The sequence below is a fragment of the Schistocerca cancellata genome, chromosome 3 (genome assembly GCF_023864275.1).
Source record: "Schistocerca cancellata isolate TAMUIC-IGC-003103 chromosome 3, iqSchCanc2.1, whole genome shotgun sequence".
Classification (NCBI taxonomy): domain Eukaryota; kingdom Metazoa; phylum Arthropoda; class Insecta; order Orthoptera; family Acrididae; genus Schistocerca; species Schistocerca cancellata.
In genome coordinates, this window is record NC_064628.1 from 280,513,729 (window position 1) to 280,534,658 (window position 20,930).

General features: G+C 46.4%; 1 protein-coding gene across 1 annotated transcript in view; it reads left to right on the forward strand.

Annotated features, from left to right (window-relative positions):
• Window positions 1–20,930, forward strand: part of LOC126174943 (signal recognition particle receptor subunit beta) — a 77,578-nt gene that overhangs the window by 27,330 nt on the left and 29,318 nt on the right. Inside the window, exon 4 of the mRNA XM_049921400.1 lies at window positions 18,801–18,932. Coding sequence (XP_049777357.1) covers window positions 18,801–18,932 — 132 coding nt within the window. The remainder of the gene's footprint in view (window positions 1–18,800; window positions 18,933–20,930) is intronic.

Consider the following 20,930-nt stretch of genomic DNA (forward strand, 5'->3'; position numbering starts at 1 on the left):
TTAATGGTGTCATTCCATTTACTGTATGGAACTCTATATACTATGCTTTGTTAAAGTTTAATGAGAGCCCATTTGCAGAGAACCACTTAATGATTTTCTGAAAAACATCGTTTACAATTTCACCAGTTAATTCTTGTCTGTTGAATGTGATAGCTATACTTGTATCATTGGCAAAAAGTACCAGCTTTGCATCTTCGTGAACATAGAATGGCAAGTCATTAATATACTGGGTGATCAAAAAGTCAGTATAAATTTGGAAACTTAATAAACCACGGAATAATGTAGGTAGAGAAGTAAAAGTTGACACATGCTTGGAATGACATGGGGTTTTATTAGAACCAACAAGAAAAACAAAGTTCACAAAATGTCCGACAGACGCATGAAAGATCTCTTGCATGCGTCGTTTGGTAATGATCGTGTGTTCAACCGCCACTTTCGTCATACTTGGCCTCCCAGGTCCCCAGACCTCAGTCCATGCGATTATTGGCTTTGGGGTTACCTGAAGTCGCAAGTGTTATCATGATGGACCGACGTCTCTAGTGATCATCCTTTCTCCTAGTGTTGTAGCCATGTGCACTGCTATTATATTTGAATTCATTCGGATTGTTAATAACAAATTTCATAAATGTGTAATCAGAGTAATTGTGTAACTAGAATAATTGCTGGAGCTCATCCGAGATCACCCTGCAGACACTTATTTAAAGAGCTAGAGAGCTTCACTGTAGCCTCACAATAAAAGACAACATCTGATGCCAATGCCTCACCATGACTCCGGGCATGCTTTACAGTGCTGTTCACAACATTATTCCTTGACTACAGCTATTGTTCAGGAATGATGGTGGACATATTGAGCATTGTAGAATGAAATTTTCACTCTACTTGCGGAGTGTGCGCTGATATGAAACTTCCTGGCAGATTAAAACTGTGTGCCGGACCGAGACTCAAACTCGGGACCTTTGCCTTTCGCGGGCAAGTGCTCTACCGACTGAGCTACCCAAGCACGACTCACGCCCCGTCCTCACAGTTACTGGCGGAATTAAATCTGTGAGAATGGGGCATGAGTCGTGCTTGGGTAGTTCAGTCGGTAGAGCACTTGCCCGCAAAAGGCAAAGGTCCCGAGTTCGAGTCTCAGTCCGGCACACAGTTTTAATCTGCCAGGAAGTTTCATATTGAGCATTTCCTGTAAAGAACATCATCTTTGCATTGTCTTACTTTGTTATGCTAATTATTGCTATTCTGATCAGATGAAGCACCATCTGTCGGACATTTTTTGAACTTCTGTATTTTCTTTCTTTCTTTCTTTATTTATTTTTGTTCTAATAAAACCCCACGTCATTCCAAGCATGTGTGTCAATTTGTACCTCTCTATCTACATTATTCCCTGATTTATTCAGTTTTCAAATTTATACTGACTTTTTGATCACCCGGTATGTTAAGAACAGCAGAGGACCCAAGACCGAACCTTGCGGCACCCCATTCTTGATTGTTCCCCAGTTTGAGAAATCACCAGTTTTTTGCATATTATGTGAACTGCTTATTTCAACTTTCTGCACTTTTCCAGTTAGGTTTGAGCACTGTCCCATTCATACCACAGTACTTGAGTTATCTAGAAGTATTCCGTGATTTACACAATCAAAAGCCTTTGAAAGACCACAGAAAATCCCAACGGGTGACTTCCGATTACTCAGAGCATTTAATATTTCATTAGTGAAGGTCTATATAGCATTTTCCGTTGGAAAAACTCTTCTGGAAACCAAACTGACATTTTGTTAAAACTTTATTTTTACAAAGGTGTGAAGTTAATCTGCAATACATTACTTTTTCAAGAATTTTGGATAAGGCAGTCAGAAGAGAGATTGGGTGCTGGTTGTTGACATCAGATGTATCCCTTTTTTTATGCAGTGGTTTAACAATGGCATACTTCAGTCTATCTGGAAAAATACCGTGCTTCAGAGAGCTATTACATATGTGGCTAAGAATCCCACTTATCTCTTGGGAACAAGCTTTTATTATCCTGCTTGAAATGCCATCAATTCCATGTGAGCTTTTATTCTTGAGAGAGTTTATTACCTTCCTAATTTCAGAAGGAGAGTGTTGTGACTCGCCAATCTTTCAAAGTGCCGCCGCACAGTTACGCGCGTCCTCTACATGCGGCACTGTCTGCCAGCCATGCAGCAGCCGCGCCACCTAAGCGGCCAGCCAGCCAGTGGCCGCTAGACTTGGACTCAGTGCTGATTTGAATGTTACCGTGTACACATCTTACTTTGTCTACTTGCTCTGTGACTTACATGTGTTGTCATTTTTGAAATATATGTGTTCAACTTGACGTTGTAACAATTGGCGATGAGGTGGTGGATTTTTTCTTTTCATCGTTGACCCACAGGTTTCCATGGCTACTTTAGAGCAACTATTGCAAGGTCTCATTGAACAGTAAACGCTTCTCACATCGGCGATTCGCAATTTCGTCGCAGCATCCAATGCGGGGCGTTTCTCGTCGTTGTCTATACCTCCTTTTCCTCCTTACGACGAGACAGCGGAAGACTGGTCAGATTATGAAAAATGTCTTCGACAGCACTTCTTGGCATTTCATGTCACGGATGAACAAACGTAAATCTCTGTTCCTTTCATGGATTTCACCTCAAATGTATTGGTTGTTGTCGCAATTGGCTCCTTTGAAAGATCTGCATCTTTGTCCTTTGCTGACATGTGCTCACTTCTGTACGTATATTTTCAAAAGCATACGCATGTGGTAGCCTCTCGTGTTGCCTTTTATCACTGTCAAAAACAACCGAATCAATCTTATTGCACTTGGGCTGCTGAACTTCACGGCCTCAGTAGAAAGTGTCAATTTGTTACTGAAGTTCACAAAGAATCCTACGCCGATTCCATGATACGGGATGCTATTATCCGGTCAGTGCCTGACAAAGAAGTTAGGCAACATGCCCTTCACTTGGCAAATCTGACTCTAGATGAAGACCTATCCAACGCGCAGTTGTTTGGAATTTCTTGCGCTGCTGGAGCGCAAATAGAGGCGTGGGGTGATGTCGGGGAAATACAACCTCTGTGTGCTGTTTACGACGCGTGTGGCGTGTCCCCGCCGGCCGACATGGCCGCAGTACGCTTCCAAGCGCAGCCTTGGCCTAACTGTAAACAAACCTCTAAGAAACTGCAGCAAAACCCCCAGCAACTTCCTTCATGTCCACAGTGTTTTACAAAACATTTCACGGGAGGATTGTCCCCAACGTTGGGCCGTGTGTCACAATTGCAAAAAGAAGGGTCACGTGTCATCCGTTTGTAAATCCGACCACATACCTGATCCCCCCTGCGGGTCTGGGGATTAGAATAGGCCCGAGGTATTCCTGCCTGTCGTAAGAGGCGACTAAAAGGAGTCCATCCCCTCACGGGGGTAGTTAGCGCCTGCGTCCGGAGACGGACGGTTCCACGACCTCTATTTGCGGTCATTTTGCTTTTTCACTTCTCGTTTCTTCCTACCTTTGGTTGGTTCCTTTCTTTGCTCTTCTCCACCTCACTGTCTTCCTTACTCTTTCCCCTGCACAATCTCCTTGCCTTCTTATTGCCTTCTTCTCCTTGCCTTCTCATTGCCTTCTTCTCCTTGCCTTCTCTGGTCTCCGCCTCGGCGTTTGAGACAGTCTGTCCTCTCTCTCCCTCTCTCTCTCCTTTTTCCTCTTCTTCCTTCCTCCCTGTGCGTGCCTGAAGGCCGACCCACGCGTTCGCACGCGTAGCCGGTGACGGGGTAATGCGTAACTCCCCGCCCTGGGTAGACATGTAAGGCACGCGCGTACCCCCTGGTAAAGGCCAGGCCCGGGGAGGGGTGATTGCCTGAGCTGATACCTTCTGACCATGCTGATTGGTCCCTCCGTCTGTTTCTCGGGAGGTGTGACCTGAGGTGCAAACATTCACCTAAGGCGGGAGTGCCCTCTGAGAGGGTCCCCACAAGGAAGGAGCGCGCCATCTGAGACGCTGGCAATCATGGGGGATTCCTCCGAAATGGATTTCACTCCATCTCTCTCGACTTCTGCCCAAAAACGGAAACGTGACCAGCCACCAGTGACAAAAGTACTACCGCCTGCCCCACAGTTCCTCGTCGTTTCTCAATCTGAGGACAGAAAGGATTTTTCCTCTGTCAACCCTTTCGTTATCCAGAAGGGCGTAGATGCCATAGCCGGATCTGTCAAATCTTGTACCAGGTTGCGTAACGGTACCTTATTACTAGAAACTAAGAGCGCCTTTTAGGCACAAAAACTGCTTCGGGCCACACTCCTGTACACGTTCCCTGTCCGGGTGGAGGCCCACCGAACTTTGAATTCGTCTCGTGGTGTAGTCTATACTAGCTCCCTCGACGGATTGACTGATGAGGAGATTCAATCTTTCCTCGCTGAGCAGGGCGTGACGGCTGTCCATAGGGTCATGAAAAAGGTCAACAATGACCTTGTACCGACCCGGACACTTTTCTTGACCTTCGATAGTGTTAAGCTGCCATCGCGCATCAAGGCGGGCTACGAGGTTATTTCTGTTCGCCCCTATGTCCCGACACCTACGCGCTGCTACCAGTGTCAGCGTTTCAATCACACTCGACAGTCTTGTTCCAATGCGGCTAAATGTGTCACTTGTGGCAGGGATGCCCATGAGGGTGACTGTCCACCTCCGTCTCCTCGTTGTGTGAACTGTCAGGGTGACCATTCCGCATCCTCCCGCGACTGTCCTGTCTATAAGGAAGAACGCTGTATCCAAGAAATTCGGGTCAAAGAGAAAGTGTCCACCTCGGCTGCTCGCAAGCTATTGGCTAGTAGGAAGCCCACGCTGCTCCCAGCGGGGAAATACAGTACTGTCCTCGCCTCCCCTCGGACTACCAGGGAGGTGGCAACCCAGACATGCGATCTAACCTTCAGCACCACGGTCATCCGTTCGGCCAGTGCTAAGATCGCGAGGTCGACATCTCCTCTTCCTCCCATCACCCCACAGACACCAGCCCCTTCATCAGCTTCTGCTAAGACGAAGACCCAGAAGTCAGATGCACGGGCCTTCAAGAAGGAACCATCCCGTGCAGACTTCCTACGTACCTCGACCTCCCAGCCTTCGACCGGTACTTCCACCAAACGTCCTTCCAAGAAGGCTCATAGGAAGCACAGTTCTCCTTCTCCGCCACGGCGCATTTCTTCTCCTGCGCCACCCAGCGGTTGCCGCCCCAGGCCGTCATCCGTTTCGCCTGGCCGCACCGCTGGTAGCCGAATATCTGGCCGTTCACCGGCGGAGGAAGCTCCCCCTCCCGGCCATCCTCCCAAGATGGCCGATGAACCTATAGACCCAATGGACGATGACTGTCCGCCTACTGATAGCGGCGGCAGTGCTTGCTCGAAGCCAGGCCCTCAGCGGCCTTTGAGGTGACCCCTTCTTTCATTTTCCTTTCTTCTTATGATGGCACTTATTCACTGGAATTTCGCAGCATTCGCTCCAACCGAGAGGACTTGAAGTTGCTGCTCCGCTTGCACCGTCCGCTCGTCGTAGCCCTCCAGGAAACGAAGCTACGCCCATGCGATCACATTGCCTTCGCACACTACATCTCTGTGCGTTTTGACCTACCCCCTGTGGTAGGTATCCCAGCTCATGGAGGGGTTATGTTCCTGGTCCGGGATGATATTTACTACGATCCCATCACGTTGCACACCGGCCTGCAGGCAGTTGCCATCCGCATTACTCTCTCCACTTTTACATTTTCCATTTGTACCGTTTACACTCCATCGTCATCTGCCGTTACCAGGGCAGACATGATGCAACTTATTGCTCAGCTACCTGCACCATTTTTGTTAACTGGAGACTTCAATGCCCACCATCCCCTTTGGGGCTCTCCAGCATCCTGCCCGAGGGGCTCCCTGTTAGCAGACCTTTTCAACCAGCTCACTCTTGTCTGCCTCAATACTGGTGCCCCTACTTTTCTTTCGGACACATCTCATACCTATTCCCATTTAGACCTCTCTATATGTACTCCCCAACTTGCACGCCGGTTTGAGTGGTATGCACTTTCTGATACATATTCCAGCGACCACTTCCCGTGTGTTATCCATCTCCTGCAGCATACCCCCTCTTCGTGCTCCTCTAGTTGGACCATCTCCAAGGCAGACTGGGGGCTCTTCTCTTCCAGGGCGACCTTTCAGGATCAAACCTTCACAAGCTGCGATCGTCAGGTCGCACACCTCACGGACGTCATTCTCGCTGCTGCTGAATATTCCATCCCTCACCCTACTTCTTCTCCACGTCGCGTACCGGTCCCCTGGTGGACCGCAGCATGTAGAGACGCTTTACGTGCTCGTCGACGTGCTTTACGCACCTTTAAACGCCACCCTACAGTGGCGAATTGTATCAATTATAAACGATTACGTGCTCAGTGTCGTCGTATTATTAAAGAAAGCAAGAAAGCCAGCTGGGCTGCTTTCACAAGCACCTTCAACAGTTTTACTCCTTCTTCTGTTGTCTGGGGTAGCCTGCGCCGGCTATCTGGCACTAAGGTCCACTCACCAGTTTCTGGCTTGACGGTCGCGAATGACGTCCTTGTGGCCCCTGAGGATGTCTCCAATGCCTTCGGCCGCTTTTTCGCAGAGGTTTCGAGCTCCGCTCATTACCACCCTGCCTTCCTCCCCCGCAAACAGGCAGAGGAGGCTAGGCCACCTAACTTCCGCTCCTCGAATTGTGAAAGTTATAATGCCCCATTCACCATGCGGGAACTCGAAAACGCACTTGGCCGATCACGGTCCTCCGCTCCAGGGCCTGATTCTATTCATATTCAGATGCTGAAGAACCTTTCTCCTGCGGGTAAAGTTTTTCTTCTTCGTACATACAATCTCATCTGGATTGAGGGACATGTTCCCGCATGCTGGCGTGAGTCTATTGTCCCGATTCCTAAGCCGGGGAAGGGCAAGCACTTGCCTTCCAGTTATCGACCCATCTCGCTTACCAGCTGTGTCTGTAAAGTGATGGAGCGAATGGTTAACTCTCGATTGGTTTGGCTGCTCGAGTCTCGACGCCTACTTACCAATGTACAATGTGGATTTCGTAGGCGCCGCTCTGCTGTTGACCATCTGGTTACCTTGTCGACCTTCATTATGAATAACTTCTTGCGGAAGCGCCCGACCGCGGCTGTGTTCTTTGATTTGGAGAAGGCTTACGACACCTGTTGGAGGGCGGGCATTCTCCGCACCATGCATACATGGGGCCTTCGCGGTCGCCTCCCTCTTTTTATTCGTTCCTTTTTAATGGATCGACAGTTCAGGGTACGTGTGGGTTCTGTCCTGTCAGACACCTTTCGCCAGGAGAATGGGGTGCCACAGGGCTCAGTTTTGAGCGTCGCTCTCTTCGCCATCGCGATCAATCCAATAATGGATTGCCTCCCAGCTGATGTATCAGGCTCCCTTTTCGTGGACGATTTTACCATCTATTGCAGCACGCAGTGTACATGTGTCCTGGAGCGCTGTCTTCAGCGTTCTCTTGACCGTCTTTACTCCTGGAGTGTCGCCAATGGCTTCAGTTTTTCTGCCGAGAAGACGGTCTGTATTAACTTCTGGCGCTACAAAGAGTTTCTCCCACCGTCCTTACGACTCGGTCCCATTGCTCTCTACCAGACAACCAAATTTTTAGGTCTTACATTTGACAGGAAACTTAGCTGGTCTCCACATGTCATATTTGGCTGCCCGTTGTACCCGTTCTTTAAATGCCCTCCGTGTTCTCAGTGGTATGTCGTGGGGAGCGGATCGAACCGTCCTACTTCGTCTATATCGGTCGATCGTCCGCTCCAAGCTGGATTATGGGAGCTTCGTATACTCCTCTGCACGGCCATCCATCTTACGCCGCCTCAACTCCATACAACATCGGGGTTTACGACTTGCGATCGGAGCGTTTGATACTAGTCCCGTAGAGAGTCTTCATGCTGACGCTGGCGAATTGCCACTCACCTACCGGCGCGATATACTGCTTTGTCGGTATGCCTGTCGGCTACTGTCAATGCCCGACCACCCGTCTTATCGTTCCTTTTTTGACGACTCTCAACCGTCAATACGGGTTGTATGTCTCTGCCCTGCTACCCCCTGGAGTTCGCTTTCGTCGCCTCCTTCAACACCTTAATTTTTCACTCCCTGCAACCTTTCGAGTGGGCGAGAGCCACACGCCACCTTGGCTCCAGGCTCAGGTCCGCGTTCACCTTGACCTCAGCTTGCTCCCAAAAGAGGTTACCCCCGGTTCGGTCTACCACTCCCGTTTTGTGGAACTTCGTTCAAAGTTCATCAATATGACCTTCATTTATACAGATGGCTCTAAGACCAATGACGGGGTCGGGTGTTCTTTTATTGTCGGGGCACAAAGTTTCACATACCGGCTCCATGGCCATTGTTCGGTATTCACAGCTGAGCTCTTTGCCCTCTACCAGGCTGTTCTTTACATCTGCCGCCACCGACATTCTGCTTATGCCATCTGCTCCAATTCCCTGAGCGCCATCCAGAGCCTCAGTGATCCGTATCCGGTTCACCCTTTCGTGCACCGGATCCAACGCTCTCTTCGGCAGCTGGTGGACGTCGGTTCTCCGGTTAGCTTTATGTGGGTCCCTGGCCATGTCGGTATGCCTGGGAACGAGGCAGATGCCGCGGCCAAGGCTGCGGTCCTCCAGCCTCGGACAGCTTCTTGTTGTGTCCCTTCATCCGATTGTAGCAGGATTATTTGTCGGCGCTTTTTATCGCTGTGGCATGCCGATTGGGCTGCACTTACAGACAACAAGCTTCGGGCCTTAAAACCTCTTCCCGTGGCTTGGACGTCCTCCTCACGCCCTTCTCGGCGGGAGGAGGTAGTTTTGGCCCGGTTAAGAATTGGACACTGCCGGTTCAGCCATCGCCATCTGCTGCCGGCTGCGCCGGCGCCGTTCTTCCCATGTGGGCAATTGCTGACGGTCCGCCACATTTTAATGTCCTGTCCGGATTTTAACACACTGCGTCTAGATCTTAACCTGCCATGTACTTTAGATGCCATTTTAGCGGATGACCCACGAGCAGCTGCTCATGTTCTTCATTTTATCAATTTGACAAACCTGTCTCAGGACATTTGATGATGCTGTTTTTTAATCCTATGCCTGTCAGTCTGTCCTTTATCGTGTTTTCCCTTTTAGTTGTTGTTTTAAACTTGTGCCTCGCGGTGCATTCTTAACGTAGTCAGGGCGCTAATGACCATTGAAGTTGTGCGCCCTAAAACCACAAAAAAAAAAAAAAAAAAAAAAAAAACCATACCTGATGTTCATGACCGTGACGCTGATTCTGATTCTGTGTTGTCTATCAATGGTACTTCTTCCCTTTCAGGGAAGTTATTCCTCACTGTTGAAATCCTTGGTCGGGATGTTCGCGTGCAGGTGGATACTGGTTCTGCTGTCACTGTCATCAATTCTCAGACATATCTTCAGTTGGGTTCTCCAATCCTATCACCTGTCACTCAACAATTACGGACATACAATAAACAGAAGATTTCTCTTTTGGGACAATTTAATGCTGAGGTATCTTACAAATCCGTCGCTCGCACTGTTACCATATTTGTGGTCGACCATAGTAACGCTGAAAATCTTTTTGGTTTCGATGCCTTTCGCGTTTTTGGGTTCTCCATAGATGACTCTGTCAATATCGTCTTTAGTGCCATTCCTTATGCTCAATTGGATTCCTTGTCAACAACATTTTCGTCTCTTTTTTTCTCCTGGGTTAGGCCATGCAAATGACTTTGAAGCTCATATCACACTCAAACCCACTGCTCGGCCTAAGTTCATTCGGGCTCGGCCCATTACTGTGGCCCTTCGTGATTGGGTCAAATGGGAGCTGAATCGTCTCACTGCTTTGGGGTCTTGCTTCCTGTCACTTCAAGTGAGTGGTCCTCTCCTGTCATTGTCGTTGCTAAGTCCACCCAATGGTGATATTCGTCTCTGTGACGATTTCAAAGCCACTGTAAATGCTCAATGCCTCATCGACACTTACCCTATGCTCCAACCTGAAGAATTGTTCACTAAACTTGCTGGAGGCCAGTATTTTTCAAAAATTGACCTGTCAGAAGCTTATCATCAACTTCCTCTTGACGCTGCTTCCCGGCAGTTTCTGGTCCTTAACACGCCTCTATCAATACAAACGATTGCCATTCAGGGTTACCAGCGCCCCTGCTCTCTTTCAGCGATTCTTGGAACAATTATTGCTCACTGTCCCTGGGGTGTATCAATTACATGGATGACATTGTCACTGGCTCCACCACTGAAGAACATCTTCAGAATCTCCGCGCACTTTTTCATGTCACAGACTGCCGGTCTTAAGTGTAACCTTCAGAAATCAAAATTTTTTCAGGCATCTATCACGTACTTGGGGTTCCAACTCTCTCGGGATGATATTTGTCCACTTCAGCAAACTGTCGCTGCGGTCGATGCCCTTTCTCGCCCTACATCTGTTAAGGAGCTGCAGGCCTTCTTGGGGAAAATAGCATACTATCACAGGTTTTTACCGTCTGCGGCTTCGGTGGCTCAGCCATTGCATAAAAATGTGCCCTTTCACAGGTCTGCGTACTGCGATGCAGCTTTCCAGAAATTGAAGACTATCCTGAAACAGGCCCTGTGCCAGGCTACTTATTGACCTGGCCAACTTCTTGTTCTTGCCACGGACGCCTCTCAATACTGGGTTGGTGCAGTCCTTGTGCACCGTTTTTCTGACAGTTCTGAACAAACCATTGCTTATGCCTCCAAAACGCTCACGGATGCCCAACGAAAATATTCTCAAATTGAAAAAGAAGCTTTTGCCATTATTTATAAGTTTGGTGTTTTTCTCTATGGATCCAAATTTCATCTTGTTACGGATCGCAAACCATTTGTTTCCTTGTTTCATCCATCAACGTCGCTTCCCGACAAGGCTGCACACTGCCTCCAGCGTTGACCGCCTCCAGCGTTGGGCTCTTTACTTGTCTTCTTTCAATTATATGAGATTCATTTCTGGCTGATGGCTCAACATGCGAATGCTGATGCACTGTCTCGCCTTCCCATGGGTCCTGATCTGGCATTCGATAGGGACAAACTTTCCTGTTTCCACCTGGATGTTGCCGAGCAGCGGATTGTGGACAGGTTTCCCATCACTGGGGACAGGCTTGCGGCTGCTACGGGTTCTGACCCTATCCTCTCCCAGGTTTTATGCTGTATTCAGAAGGGTTGGCCAGATCGTCCGTCTGCTAAGACTTCTGATCCGTTGCGGAACTACTACACTTTGTGCTACCAGCTCACGGCTAGGGATGGTGTCATCCTCCTTTCCACCGACAGTGCTTCGCCGCGTGTTGTGGTACCTGCGTCTTTGCGTGCTTCGGTCTTGCGCCTCCTTCACCAAGAGCACTGGGGTGTCTCTCGCACAAAATCTCTGGCACGCTGTCATATGTACTGGCCCGGCATCGACTCTGAAATCGCACACATGGTCGCTGCCTGCGGCCCTTGTGCGTCACAGGCTGCCGCCCTGAAGTCATCTTTGTCACCGTGGCCTTCACCTGAGAAGCCCTGGGAGCGTATTCATGCTGACTTCGTGGGACCTGTTTTAGGTACTTATTGGCTACTCACAATTGACGCCTACTCTTAACTTTCCTTTCATTGTCCATTGCACGTCGCCTACCACCGTGGCAACCACAAGTGCTCTAGCTCGCATTTTCTCTTTGGAAGGCCTTCCCTCTACTCTTGTTACTGATAATGGTCCGCAATTTGCCTGTTCCGAATTTGCGGATTTTTGTGCTTGTCACGGCCCCTCCGTTCCATCCACAATCAAACGGTGAGGATGAATGACTGGTCCACACATTTAAGGCTCAGGTGAGGAAACTCCTGACTTCTTCTGCTGCTGATGATGCGCTTCTCCAATTTCTGGCTCTTTACCATTTCACCCTCATGGGCGACCACAGCCCGGCTGAGCTCTTACATGGCCGACAGCCCCGCACGCTATTTCATCTTCTGCGGCCTTCCACCTCACGGCTGTGGGTGCCTTCGCGTGGCCAATTCACTGCCGGTGAACTTGTATGGGTACGGAGATATGGCAGGTGGCCAAAATGGAGTCCTGGCCGCATCTTAAGGCACCATGGGCGATGCCTGTATGAAATCCAGACGGACGCGGGTGTTGCAGTGCGTCATGTGGACCAGCTTCGGCCTCGCCTGTTCTGAATGCCGCTACACCACCTTTGGCTCTACCTGACACTCGGGATCTTGGCATCGCTCATTACTCACAATGCAGCCCTCTCACCATCACCAGGAGACGTGCCCATGCAGGAACCGGAGGACCATCATCTGTCGGAGCAACTCTACTCGCCTCCTTCTCCTACGAACGCTGACACATCGCCCATGTCTCCTGTTACAACAACCGGACTTGCCGCAACGGACAGATTGGTGCACGGGGCCCCAGCAGATTTGACCCCTACGTCTCCTGTCATCTTGACCCGTTATCATCGGGGACACTTCCGTCCGTACGGGAAGCCTCCTCCTCGAGACTTCACGGCCAGTCAAACAACACCTATGGACGTTAGCAATCTACAGGCCACCTCCATCAAGACCTGTGCAAAAAATTCAAAAAGGGGAAAAGTGTTGTGACTCGCCGATATTTCAAAGTGCCACCGCGCAGTTACGTGCATCCTCTACATGCGGCACTGTCTGCCAGCTGTGCAGCAGCCGCGCCACCTAAGCGGCCAGCCAGCCAGTGGCCACTAGACTTGGACTCAGTGCTGATTTGAATGTTACCATGTACACCTGTCTTAATTTGTCTACTTGCTCTGTGACTTACATGTGTTGTGTCGTTTTTGAAATGTATGTGTTCAACTTAACGTTATAACAGAGAGGTCGGTGGAATTTCAGTTGTATCAAATTGTGTGGGTAAGACCTCTTCCATTAACTACCTCGCTTCTTCTAATGAACATTTAGATCCTATTTTGTCTACAACATTTAAAAAATGATTATTCAAAATGTTTCCGACTTCTGGCTTGTTGTTTGTCAAGTTTCCATTCACTTTGATGGTAATGCCGTCATCCTGTACTCGTGGTTGCCCTGTCTCCCTTGTAATAATAATCCAAATTGTTTTGATTTTGTTGTCAGAGGTATTAATCTGAGACATGATGCACATGCTTCTAGACTTTTTAATAACCTTTCTTAACGTAGCACAGTAGTTTTTATATTATTTGGCTGTTTCTGGGTCATTACTCTTTCTTGTTGTTATAGTTCCCTTTTGTGGTTACAAGATATTTTTATTCCTTTAGTAAGCCAAGGTTTTTTGCATGGTTTCTTATAATTAGATTTAACTACTTTCTTGGGGAAACAGTTTTCAAATTCTCTTAAAAGTGTATCATGAAATAAGTTATATTTTAAATTAGCATCAGGTTCCTTGTACACCTCATCCCAGTCTAACTGCTGAAGACTTTCCCTTAAGTTTCTAATAGTTGAGTCATTAATTGAACGCACAACTTTGGAGGGTAGTTTTGAATTACTGAATGGAGCTATGTCATATACTGTAACTAGCGGAGCACCATGATCAGAAAGGCCATTCTCAACAGGACAAGAATTTATGTTTTTAAACTTATCTTGGTCTATAAAAGTGTTACCTATCAAAGTGCTGCTGTCCTTTACTACCAGAGTAGGAAAATTAATGACAGATTTCAAATTGAAAGAACCGAGCAAGACTTACAGGTCATACTTCCTATTACACTCTTTCAGTGAAGTCCCAACAAATAATAATTTGCTCTCCCCTATCTGACAGATAGCACAACAAGGCATCCAAGTTTTCCAGGAATAAATGAAAGTTTCCTGAAGGGGACCTGTATACTGTTACAATTATAAAAGAGCCCTCCTTCAGTTTAAGTTGACAGACACATGCTTGTATATGTTGCTGTAGACAAAACTTTTTTGTATCTAAGCTTTTTACACAGTGATAACTTTTGACTAGTATATCTATTACATTATCAGATTCAGTGTCATCTAAACAAACCAGGAGCTCATCTACTTTATTCTTCAATCCCAAAATATTTTGGTGAAAATTAGTAACATTATTTTTTACTTTACTTTTGTGAGAATCTACTTTTTCCTTTAATCCACCAATATTTTGGTTAAATATTGTAACATTATTATTTACTTTACTGTTGTGAGAATCTTGTGAGTTTTGGACCTCTTTAGCACCTGCCTGCCTGAACTTCTCATTGGACACTGATATTAGTCCAAAAAAGTACATCCATGAGTACTAGTGTCCCCCCTTATGGATTTTGCCACTTCCCCATCTTCCTGTCAGTGCCCCATCATCAGACCCATGGACGCCTGCCCAGATGGGCTTTAAACAAGGCAGACTGGAAAATTTTCACATCTGCTGTCACCGTTGAATATCCCCCATATGGTAACATCGATGTGATGATTGAGCAGGCGACTACAACAATCGTTTCTGTGTCGGAAAACACGATCCCTCGCTCTTTAGGGTGTCCTCTGCGAAAGGCAATCCCTTGTTGGTTGCCAGAAGTCCCTGAAGCAGTTAAGGAGCTTCAGCGAGCTCTACAGCGGCATAAGTGGCACCCTTCCCTGGAGCACCTCACAGCCTTGAAACGGCTCTGTGGCCGCATTCACCAACTTATCAAACGATGGAAGCAGGAGTGTTGGGAGAGATATGTCTCGACCATTGGCTGCCATATGTCACCTTCCTAAGTGTGGGCAAAGATCAAACGTGTTTTCGGGTTCCACACTCCAACAGGTGTTCCCAGTGTTAATATAAATGGCGTGTTATCTACCGACACAAATACAATTGTGGAGCACTTTTCTGAGCACTATTCTCGAGCCTCTGCATCAGAGAATTACCCTCCCGCAGGGAAAGTCCTCTCGTTCATTACATGCCACAGTGAATCCTATAACACCCCACTTACAGAGTGGGAGCTCCTCACTGCCCTTGCACATTGCCCTGACACAGCTCCTGGGCCAGATCGGATCGAGTCAGATTATTAAACGTCTCTCATCTGACTACAAGCGATATCTCCTTGTCATCTTCAACCAAATCTGGTGCGATGGCATCTTTCCACTGCAATGACAGGAGAGCACCATCATTCCAGTGCTCAAACCTGGTAAAAATCCACTTGGTATGGATAGCTGTCAGCCCATCAGCCTCACCAATGTTCTTTGTAAGCTGCTGGAACATATGGTGTGTCAGCAGTTGGGTTGGGTCCTGGAGTCACATAGCCTGCTGGCTCCATGTCAGTGCGGCTTCCGCCAGTATCGGTCTACCACTGATAATCTTGTGTCCCTCGAGTCTGCAATCCAAACGGCCTTTTCTGGACACCAACACCTGCTTGCCATCTTTTTGATTTATGAAAAGCATATGACATGACCTGGCGACATCATATCTTTGCCACATTATACGGGTGGGGTCTCCGAGGCCCGCTCCCAATTTTTATCCAAAATTTCCTGTCACTTCATACCTACCATGTCGAAGTTGGTGCCTCCCATAGTTCTGCACATATCCAGGAGAATGGGTCCTGCAGGGCTCTGTATTGAGTGCCTCTCTATTATTAGTGGCCATTAATGGTCTAGCAGCAGATGTAGAGCCATCCGTCTCACCTTCTCCATATGCAAATGACTTCTGCACTTCGTACAGCTCCACCAGTACTGGTATTGCTGAGCGGGACGTACAGGGAGCCATCCACAAGGTGCAGTCATGGGCTCGAGCCCACGGTTTCCAGTTTTTGGCCTCAAGGTCGTGTGTTACGCACTTCTGTCGGCATCGTACCGTTCATCCAGAACCAGAACTTTACCTTAATAATGATCCACTCACTGTAGTGGAGACATATCAATTCTTAGGACTGGTTTTCGATGTCTCATTAACTTGGCTTCCTCATCTTCATCAGCTTAAGCGTAAGTGCTGGCTGCATCTCAATGCCCTCTGCTGCCTGAGCAACACCAACTGGGGTGCAGATTGCTCTATGCTGCTGCAAATCTGCAGAGCCCTTGTTCAATTCCACCTTGACTACAGGAGTCTGGTTTGTGGTTCGGCGGTGCCCTCAGCGTTGCGTTTACTCGGCCCAGTGCACTACTGTGGTGTTTACCTTGCGACAGGAGCTTTTAGGACGAGTTCGGTGACCAGCGTCCTTGTGGAGGCTGGAGTCCCTCCATTGCAGGTTAGGCATGCACAACTGCTGGCCAGTTATGTTGCACATGTTTCTAGTTCTCCTGCGCATCCAAATCACTGTCTCCTTTTCCCACCCATGATGGTTCATTTCCCGCATCGGTGGCCCTGGTCAGGGCTTCCAATTGCAGTTCATGTTCAATCTCTTCATTCCCAAACAGGAGTCCTTGCCTTTACCACATATACTTGAGGTCCATTCACGTACACCTCCATGGTGTACTCCTAGCCCGCGGCTTCACCTGGACCTTTCACGTGGTCCTAAGGACTCAAGTTAACCCTGCAGATCTCCGCTGTCACTTCCTCTCGGTTCTTGACATGTCAGAGGCCATGAAGTGGATTACACAAACGGCTCGATGGCTGATGCTCACGTCAGCTTCGTGTATGTCCATGGAGGACATATTGAACAGCATTCCTTGCCCGATGGCTGCAGTATATTCATTGCCAAGCTGGTGGCTATATCTCGTGCTCTTGAGCACATCTGGTCATGCGCTGGGGACTCATTTCTTCTGTGTATTGACTCCTTGAGCAGCTTACAAGCTATCGACTAGTGCTACCCTCATCATCCTTTGGTAGCAACCATCCAGGAGTCCATCTATGCCCTGGAACGGTCCATTCATTCTGTGGTGTTTGTCTGGAGCCCAGGTCACGCCGGAATCATAGGCAATGTACTTGCCAACAGGCTGGCCAAACAGGCTATACAGAGACAGCTTATGGAGATCAGCTTCTCTGCAACTGACCTGCGTTCAGTACTCCGCTGCAAGGTTTTGCAGCTTTAGGAGATGAAATGGCATAACCTCAGCACGCACAACAAACTGTGTGCCATTAAGGAGACTACGAATGTGTAGCAGTCCTCCATGCAGGCCTCTCGCAGGGACTCTGTGGTTCTCTACTGGCTCCGCATTGGCCATGCTTGGGTGACACACGGCTACCTCCTGCGCCGTGATGACCCACCTCAATGTCGGTGTGGCGCCTGGCTGACAGTGGCCCATATCTTGGTGAGCTGTCCTTCTTTGGCTGCCCTGAGACGGACTCTTCAGTTACTGGACTTGTTGCCATTAATTTTTGCTGACAAAGTCTCATCAGCTAATTTAGTTTTACACACAATGGTGCGTTTTATCATTCTATATAAGTTTTAGTGCATGTCCTTTGTCCCTTTGTGTTCTCCACTCTAATGCTTTTAGGGTGGATGTTTTAATGTGTCACAGAGTGGCTGGCTTTTCCTTTTTATTCTCATGGTCGGCCAGCCATGATCATCTGCTCTCTTGTATTTACCCCTTCTACCTGTTTCTTGCCTCTCTCTGTGGTTTTCTTTTCCTGTTTTGTCCATGGTAGTGGTAGTTGTCCTTCTGTCGTTCTTCTGGTTCTTCCTTCTGTTATTGTGCTGTAGGTCTCCTTTCTTTTCTTCTTCCCTTTGTGTAATTATTTTACCGCCGGGAAAAAGGGACCAAGGACCTTGCAGTTTGGTTCCCCCCCCCCCCCCCCCCCTCTTTTAAACCAACCGACCAAGCCATCAGTTGTGATGTAGAACTGTGATTCATATCCAAAAACACAGCAACACTATTCACCAGCAGTCCTAGCTTCCCAGCCATAGCACCACTCCAAATGCAGTCATCTGCTAGTCTCTAACCAGTGGTGCAGGGTGACACAGGCTGTTGCAAGGAGTTCATTTCTTGTTCACAGATGGCAGGTGAAAATGAGTAGAAGTTACAGTGTGCTTGGTACACAATATGGCAATCATCCCTTGTGGTGATCAGATGTGATCGACCCTGACACTGAGGAGCATGCTTGCCGTAACATTCCTGTAGAGTTCAACATAAGCCGCTGTCACACCTAAAAGCCCCCAAATTCTGGATGTTTCATGATATTACTAGCTGACCAAATGGAGACTGATAATGAGGCCACTTTCAGACTGTCAGATGCAGAAAATGCTGTCGCATATGAGTACGTGGCATTTCCATGTTCTTCAGTGTACAGTCAACACCTAATCCTAGCACGCTGCTTGTGTACCGTACCAGGCACAACACTGAACGTGAACAACACTGATGCACTCTAGCAGTTGTGGAATTACAACTGTAATGATTTACATAGCTGCTGATGGTGTACATATATGAAGTTACATTGACATCTGACCATGTTTTCTGGGTGCTTCACTCTTTTGGTTCAGCAGCTTCTTAATTTTATTTCATGATCATGACTACTGTTCAGTTTAGGCTGTGTACTGATTTTTCAAGTGAGTATAGTATAATTTGTGAAATGGACATACTTGGGTTACAATTTGAACATTCATCACACATTGTTCTGCGAATTGGCCGGAATCTAAAATTAAAATGACACACCAAGTGTTTCCTGAATAACAGTAATGTAAAATAACAAAATAAAAATGGCTACACACCCAAAACTGTGTAGTAGTGATGGTCACAAAATAAAATGATTTTATTATTTAACCAATGTTAGTCAGTACAACATACTGTTATCATTCGAAAAATTTATATTGGCTATGGTTTCTGTTGCAACAAAATTAATTTGTGGAATATTTTATCAACTAAATGGTAGGATCTGCTTAGCATGTGTACGAACGATATTCTGTGGATAAACATTATGTATTAATAATATGTTTTGTTTCAGATACTTGTACACCTTGTTGTCCGAACCAAGTATCAAATCAAATGTAACACCATTCCTAGTGTTGTGTAACAAACAAGATCAAACAATGGCCAAAGGGAGCAAAGTAATTCAAGCATTGCTGGAGAAAGAAATGTGAGTACTTTATCATTTTAACAGTCTTCGCTGCTGTATTATCTGTGTTAGAATGCAGAATGACTTACATCCCTGAAATAGGTGCAAAAAATTCTTGAGTAGTGTATCAGTACCACAGATGTAAAAAGCCACCAGTCTCTGCAAAGTACACCTTGTGTATGAAACATATTAGTATGACTTATTTTGTAGCTTTTGTGGAGTGTCCCTCTGAAAAAATTATTTTCTGCTCTATTTATTAATAAAGAGTCTGCAGGTATTGGTTTTGCAAGTGGTGATCATATATGAACTTAGCATGCTATGTTTGTTCACGAGATACAGAAGCAGCAAGTGTTAATACTGTGTTCCTGGGCATTCAAAGAGTATTGATATATTTTGCTAAACTTGACTAAAATAAAAGAATACTGAAAGACTTTATGGCAAATATAGGTCAGTGTGTTGTTATAAATGGGGAGAAATTGTCAGATGTGAAAGTAACTTAGAGCACACCTCAAAGAATTGTTGTAGAACCACTACAGTTTATGAATTTTTTTATCTGTATTAGCAATAGCTTCATGGGACTGTTTATGGACAATGATGATCTATGTGGGACTGCAGGGAAGTTTCAGGGAAATGCAGAGAGACCTGAAGAGAATTGAGGTTCGGTGTACTGAATGATAGCTGATCAACAACATAAACAAATATAATGTATTTCACATAAATATGCAGAAGAGCTATTATTGTTTCACTCTGCCATTGGTGACCAATTGCAAATATATAGTGGTAGTAATTTGAAGTTGAATGGCCATATAAGACCAGTTCTAGGAAAAGGGAGATATCTGGCTAAAATTCTTAGAAAGGTTGTGAAGGAATGTAATTTATCCAAGAAGGTAATAATTTACTAAATCAAATAATTTACTAAATCAAATCCTCACAGTTTTAAAGTTACATAAGCTCAATCATAATTCTTGTGCTTTCAGTAACTCGCATACTATTGATATGTGGGAATAGCGGGGTGTTCTCCTTTCCATTCCCGCCTGTCAGTATTTTAGCTGCTGAAGAATATGGTGGTGACAGCTGGCAAAAGCTTGAAAATTGTAACTCAGTTGCTGTGGGTTGAAAACTGAAGATTTTATTCAGTCATGCTCTGTGAAGGACTGACACTGTTTACAAAACCTTTGTTCAACCAGGTGTGTGTGTGTGTGTGTGTGTGTGTGTGTGTGTGTGTGTGATCTACTCTGATGAAGGCCTGTTTGGCCAAAAGCTTTTGTTTGACATTCTTTTTCTTGTGCCCATCTGCAAATAGCATCTCTGCTATATGGTAAAGAGCAGCAATCCTTTTATAATATTGTAAGAGCACACATTGCAAGATGTGTTAAACAGTGTATTACCAACCACTCTGATCAAATTGGAACAACTTGATATTATACAGAGGCTACCTGACAGTTTACTTTCTGTGCACCATTTGTGAACTGAACTGGGAGGACAAAGAAATGGTATATGATGTAATCTCCATTACATGCCATAAGTGGCTTGTGGAATATAAAAGCAAAGTAGCTGTTGGTGCTAAAGATCAGCTTTAGTATCGTGATGAAATTGTCTTACAGATAGGAAACATCAGGAAGCAATGTCAAAAAGATTTCATTACGTTCATGCAGACTGCACCTCCCAAAGCATTATTTCCTCTGATAGTTGCAAATTTATCATAATTTATGCCCAAAAAAGTAAATATTTTGTAATAATAATAATAATAATAATAATAATAATAATAATAATAATAATAATAATAATAAGTCTTCATACAGAGGAGAAAAAATTAGGAAAAGTTATATCATCATGAGTGAAGTAAAAATTTTCGGTATGATATTGACGAAAAATGTATGACAGGGATCATGATCCCTTCTCCCTTTCTAATGTTAATTGGTCTATTGACCATGAGAAGCAATGAAACACACAAACACTAAAAATAATATAGTCGTATGGCATGACTGGCTGGCAGTCTCTCGAGAGATGTACTCCACC